The following is a 6,000-nucleotide window of genomic DNA, read 5'->3' on the forward strand; positions in this document are numbered from 1 at the left end:
CAATTAGAATGTGAGACAGCCTAATTCAGACTTTGCTCTTGTGTAGCTCTCTCTAGTGAGCATAAATAGTGATGTATTTTAAGAGATGTTTTGTGGAGGATGCCAGTCTTGGCTGACTGCTGGCATTGTGGCAGCTTAATCTGGGTTTAGCTTTCCCTCCTAGCTCTGAGCACGGTGTCAGTGGTTGCGTGCTCAGGTACCTGATGGGTGCATCGTGCTGGAGTGCTGACAGAGTAACCCAGTGTATCTGGGACAGCTGTCTCTCAGCATCTAAGCAGCCAAGAGGCCAGTTAAAAATAGAAATGAAAAATAGTGTGTTTTGTTGGCCTTTTATTGCTGCCTTTACTTCCACTTATAAAGAAACGGTAGTTAATTTGGTTAATCAGTTTAATGAGGTTGTGTTTTAGAATTAACTGTTTTGATCAATGTTTTTTCTTAAAAATGTAGGTTATGGTAGAGTTCTTGAGTTTTTTAAGTTAAAAAATTTGCTTTATGCTTGCCTACAGACCTTTTGTTATTTTCTGCACCATGGTAGTTTCAGCCTCTGACTGTGCACTTCTCACTCTTCTGTAGGTCTGAGCAGCCTCGTATAACCAAAGATGTAATTTGTTTTCATGCTGAGGACTTCTTGGAGGTAGTTCAGCGAATGCAGTTAGATTTGCACGAGCCTCCACTCTCACAGGTAAGCACACTAAGAACTGATGTCAGTGTTCTCTGAGTACTAAGGCAGAGTTTTCACCTTTCCCCCACCTTTTCCCTACAGTGTGTCCAGTGGGTTGATGATGCAAAACTTAATCAGCTGCGAAGGGAAGGCATTCGGTATGCCAGGATCCAGTTATTCGATAATGACATTTATTTCATCCCAAGGAATGTTGTGCACCAGTTCAAAACGGTTTCAGCCGTGTGTAGTTTGGCTTGGCACATCCGGCTCAAGCTCTATCATTCAGAGGAAGAGGCCTCTCAAAACACAAGTACTGGTGAAGCAGGGACCTCTGCAGACCCCAAGTCTTCGGGTGTTGGACTTCAGACTGACAGAATTTGTACCGTGGGCAAAGATACCTCCGAAGACACCAAATTTCCAGATGCTCTGCAGACCAAGTACCTGCAGCAGGAATTTCTGCCAATAAAACATGAACCTCTTGCATCTTTCCAAGTAAAAGAAGAACCCATGAATGTTGATGTTGCTGAAAAGACGGTGACACCTAATGACATCGGGGGACAGAATGTTCAGGCTAGGCTGGATCACGTTGGGTTGACATCACTAAAGTTGGAAATGGATTCTAAATTTGAACCTGGCACCAAGGACTTACAAGGCAAGTTGTGCTCTGGAGGTCACGTACATCCAGATGATACAAGACAGCCTAGCTCATCATATCCAAAATTGCATGGACAAAGAGAGGATGATTTTTTGTGCTAAATTTGTATATATGGTTTTAAATTCCTTTTTAAACTTAATGATGTAATAATGTAAAGATCATAAATTGTGAGGCAAGTTTGTGACTTGTCTTCGCATCTGTTACAGAAAATAGTTATGTAGCTTTGTAACATTCCTCAGTGCCTGTCCATAACTGTGAAGTATCAAAGCACTTAGGGCCAGATGCACTGTAAACACTGCAGGTTTAACATAAAGAGGTCTTTAAATAATTTTGAGTTGTAGGTTTTAGAGTAGAGCTGACATTTAACATATATATTTTTTGTAAGATGAGCCAGAATTCTTTTTGACAATTCCAGGCTTTTCCATAGAGCTTATTTATACCAATTTTTTCATTTTAAATGTGTCAGCACTGTAGTGTAAATATCTTTTTTAAGAATCTTTTTAGTGTGATTTATACTGAAATGTGAGCCGCTTAATAAAGGTTCATAATAACAGATTGGTTTTATTTTTGGGTCTGCAAAAAATAATTCAGTCCAACTGCCTCTCTTAGTGGTTATGTTTCTACCTGCCACTAGTGCATAGGATGCCCTTATGCCTTGAGGGTGAGGAGCTGTAGCAAACCAAGGTAGAGCTGAGGCATCCTGGTAAATGCAGATAAGTCAGAAGGCAGAATCAGTCCTCCCTTCACACGTTTCCTCACGGGTGCTCGTTGCAGGCACGCCCCACACTCCTGCTGTCAGATATTCACGTGGAACAGGGAGTCAGGCTGGCTGTTTGGAGGGCAATTGGACACACAGTGGGCTCCAGGAGCACTGCCACTACCTGCCTGCATCTCTCTGGCTGAGCTGGTGCAAGGGAGCAAACTCCCTCCTGGGCTTTGCCTCCTGGCCCTGCTCAGGGCACAGTTCAGACAGTTCCATTGCATGTAAAAAAACCACCACCCAACCAAAAAACCAACAAACCCACAAAACTAGCCAAAAAAGCAACCACTCCCTCAGATCTGTTGTCTGACTACAATTAAAAGAATACTGTAGTGGTTACTTACCAAGGTAAAAAGGCCTCAACTTTAGCAGTGACCTGTAATTCACAGAGACATACCTGGATTTGAATTGCTCCCTGTGCTGATGGTGCCAGGCAAAAAGAGGCTTGCCAATATGTGTAGTGGGAAGGTTCCTCATGAGTCATAGTTGGAAGCAAGATGTGTTTCATTAAGAAAATAACAGCAGTATCCAAGTTAACTGTGCTTCTCTTTCCCCATCTATCGAACACTTGGATTCTTTTGTGTTCTGAGGGAAGAGAACTTCAAGGCCAGCTAGCATCTGATCTGGTAATTGTGTCATTTGACTTATTTATTTTCTGTGTAGTGTACTCCTGTGTAGTTCAAACACAGCCAAACGATGCATCTCTTGGGTAGCAGCACACAGCAGTAAAGTGCCCTACAGCCTGTCCTTCAGCTAAGTATGTCAAACTTCAGATCCAAGGCCTATTATTTCCACAGCCCTCTGTATCTCTGATTTTTGCTAGGATTTTTCTGTATAGCATTTTTGAAAGCTGTACATCCTTAAGTACCCAGTTTATAAACTGATGCACTTAGTGGTCATGCTGGCTTCACTTGTAGCAATAGAACAAAGTGATTTTCTGGCTATGTCCAGTTCAACTACCTGAGGTCCTTCTGTTGTAAATGTTTTTCTCTTTATAGGTTGTTAAAATTTAAAATGTTATTTACTCACAAGTGGCATTAAAATCATCTTTATTAGATGAGTGCCCTGATTGTTTAATCCAAAATAAGTCTGTCAAGGAACTATTAATTAAATCAATATTGGAATTGCTAAACATTACTCCTACATAGCCATAATTATGTATTAGAGAAGCAATAGAAATGTGAGTCTGTTGGATTGGCTGATACGTCCGTAAGTCTTACTACTGTTTTCTTTAATGCTGGCTAAGAGATTACTACCATTTTCTCAGCCTCAGGGATCTTGCTTTCCCCTTTGCCATGAGCAAATGATTCACGTGTGATGTGGTAAGTTATTGCTTTAGCAGATTCTGATCTGAAAAATGAATTAATTCATGTAAGAATTTGAGCCTTCCTTATAGCAGGAACGTGGTCTCAGCTCTCTTTCTTGTTTTCTGGATTTTCTGGAAATAATGCTTCCACCTCTAATCTCTGGCTTCATGAACATCCCTGTGCAGTGGCTTGGCCTTCCATCCCTGTTCTCTGTGCTGCCCATGGGAATACAGCCACAGAGCAGAGCTGCAGGCTGTACTTTGCACCAAGCATGCAGCTCTGCAGGCGGGATAGAGGAGAGCTCCAGCTTTAGCAAAGCCAGCCTTGCCAGATGCTGCTTTTTAAAATAAAAAGCACACAAACTCCCACAACTATTTCGTTGACTCAGAATAACAATCAGTGTGCTGGTCATGCATACACCAACCATTTGTTTGGGTTCAAGTAATTTTTGGTAACCTGTCAGATTTTAGTGAAGTGTGGACAGACATCTCCCAGGACAGCTGCCAACTTTCTGCAGCCTAGGCCCTGTCCAGACAGAAATAAGAAATCTTTGAAAATGATTAGCAAATACAACATTACACTTATGAGTAGAACTTTGTTTTCTTTTGGAGACCTGCTCAGTGGTCTTGGCTGATGTGTTCTGAGACTTCTGCTCAGGTATCTTAGTCCTGAGATTTTGCTTCTGAAGTGCCCATTTCTTCAACTCTTTTTTTTACCACTTTTGGAATTTTAAGAGATTTTTTTTAAATGGCAGGGTTTTTTGCAGTTTTTATTTATTCTTTTGTTTTTTTGAGGCAGACTAGATTCTCACTTTAGGCAGAATTCCTTGCATACAGAATTTGAACTGTGTTAGGATTATCAATGGCTAGCAGACCTGCCTTTGCATTTACAGATGTCTGCAGTCTGGGCTGACTGGCTGCATCACTGCTTACTTCTTACTTGCTATTTTAAAGAAAAGATTTAAAAGAAGTGTTGTCCTCTCGCTGTGGTATGTTCATTTTAATGAGGTTGTCCTTTGAGAAGGGAGTACTTTTTCTGGTAATTTTACCTCCCAAATTGTTCATTAGTCTGACAAAGGCCTTGCTTCAGTCCTGTGCTACAGCCTTTATTCCTGCTGCTTACAACTTCATCTTCAGACTTTTGCTTCAGCAATAAATCTTCCATGTGTTCTGCTGTACTGAAATTAGTCCTTGCTTACTGCTCTTCCCCCTCTCTGGATTTGGGTGATAGATAACTCCTTGTTCTTTTGCCTGGAATCTCCAGAGTTTGAGTTGTCTCTCTTGGCCCTTGTTCTGTGCAGATTGGAGAGAGCTGCCCGAGCCCATTGGTGCTGTTCCTATCTCTCTGCACGTGCAGTGGTGTTCCAGTTAATAACATGATGTGCAGAAAATTAGATGTTTTCCTAGATCCTGGTACATATTTTTGGGTTGCAAAGAATTGCATTGTTACAATTGCTAAAAAAGCTTTCAAGGGGGTAGCTACTTTTATTTTTTTTTTCTTTTACTATTACTGGATCTTTTGCATTTCACTGGCGACTGACTTCATGTGTTACATACAAGAGTTACTCAGTGTTGTGTCACCCCCAGCCCTTCAAATGCCTGGAAACTGACTCTGAAAGAACATTTTCATTACAGGTACTGCTGGCATGCAGGTTTTCCCTTCCTTGTTACTATAATGAATATTTCAATACTACTTTAACTGAAACATTAATTCTGTCTAGTATTAGAAATAAAGGATTATTTTAGAGAGTGATGATTTAATTCTTCGTCTGTGAAAGAATTCCTTGGCGATGAATAAAGTTGATTTTTAAGTGGATATACATGTGCACAGTAAATAAGTTGGAATTTCAAAAGATGTAGGAAATGGAAATCTGAAATAGTAGAATGGTGTGAAAGGGATCTGAACATTATAGATTTGGAAAATTGAGTAAGTCTTCCAAGAAACACAAGACTGACATTCATTTATCAAAATGACTGTTTTCTAGTATCTGCAACTGAATAAGATTTTGAGTTGACCAAAATAAATCCATGATTTTTCCTTGTTCATTGGCAAAATGAACTGTTGTGAGATAGTACACTGCCATGTGACCCTGCTAGGCTGGAAGCTGTTCTGATTCTGATCAAGAGATCAGAGAACTCCTCGAGCTTCTCAAGTGTCATTTGATTCATTTTCTTGTGGTCAGGTACGTAGAGAGTCTTGTGTTTAGGCAGCACAGCACCTGTACCTTACCAGGATGTATCCAAGCTGAAAATGGAAAGGACAAATTTTCACTGCTTTGTGCTTTGCTGTGAATGACTGTCAAGAATGTTTGATTTGATTATGAGTCACTGTGTTCAGCTGATATTTTATTACTTTCTTAAACAGATGAAATGCACTTTAAAATTGTATAGAAGTTACTGATATTTTGTGCAGATCCCACTGAAATTGCAGCATATATGGGAATATTTGGGGAAATGATTCCCATCAGTCACTCATTTCATTTTTCTTAAAAATGCAAGTTATTTTGTGTTCTGTTCAGAAGCAGTGATTAACTTCACAATATTTAGGTTGCTGTTTCTGTTAGAATCATCAGGGATATTGACATTGCAAAGTTAGTGTATTATATTCTAACCACTGT

At 40.1% G+C, this 6,000-nt stretch overlaps 1 protein-coding gene across 2 annotated transcripts in view; it reads left to right on the plus strand.

The window, feature by feature from the left end:
* RSBN1L (round spermatid basic protein 1 like) overlaps positions 1-1,869 on the plus strand; it is a 43,793-nt gene extending 41,924 nt beyond the window's left edge. For both annotated transcript variants that reach the window (XM_063396949.1, XM_063396950.1), the window contains 2 exons: positions 574-682; positions 764-1,869. In XM_063396949.1, coding sequence (XP_063253019.1) covers positions 574-682; positions 764-1,417 — 763 coding nt within the window. In that variant the 3' untranslated portion in view covers positions 1,418-1,869. The remainder of the gene's footprint in view (positions 1-573; positions 683-763) is intronic.
* Positions 1,870-6,000: the final 4,131 nt, after the last annotated feature.

This window comes from Prinia subflava, chromosome 4, assembly GCF_021018805.1.
Source record: "Prinia subflava isolate CZ2003 ecotype Zambia chromosome 4, Cam_Psub_1.2, whole genome shotgun sequence".
In the NCBI taxonomy this organism is placed as follows: domain Eukaryota; kingdom Metazoa; phylum Chordata; class Aves; order Passeriformes; family Cisticolidae; genus Prinia; species Prinia subflava.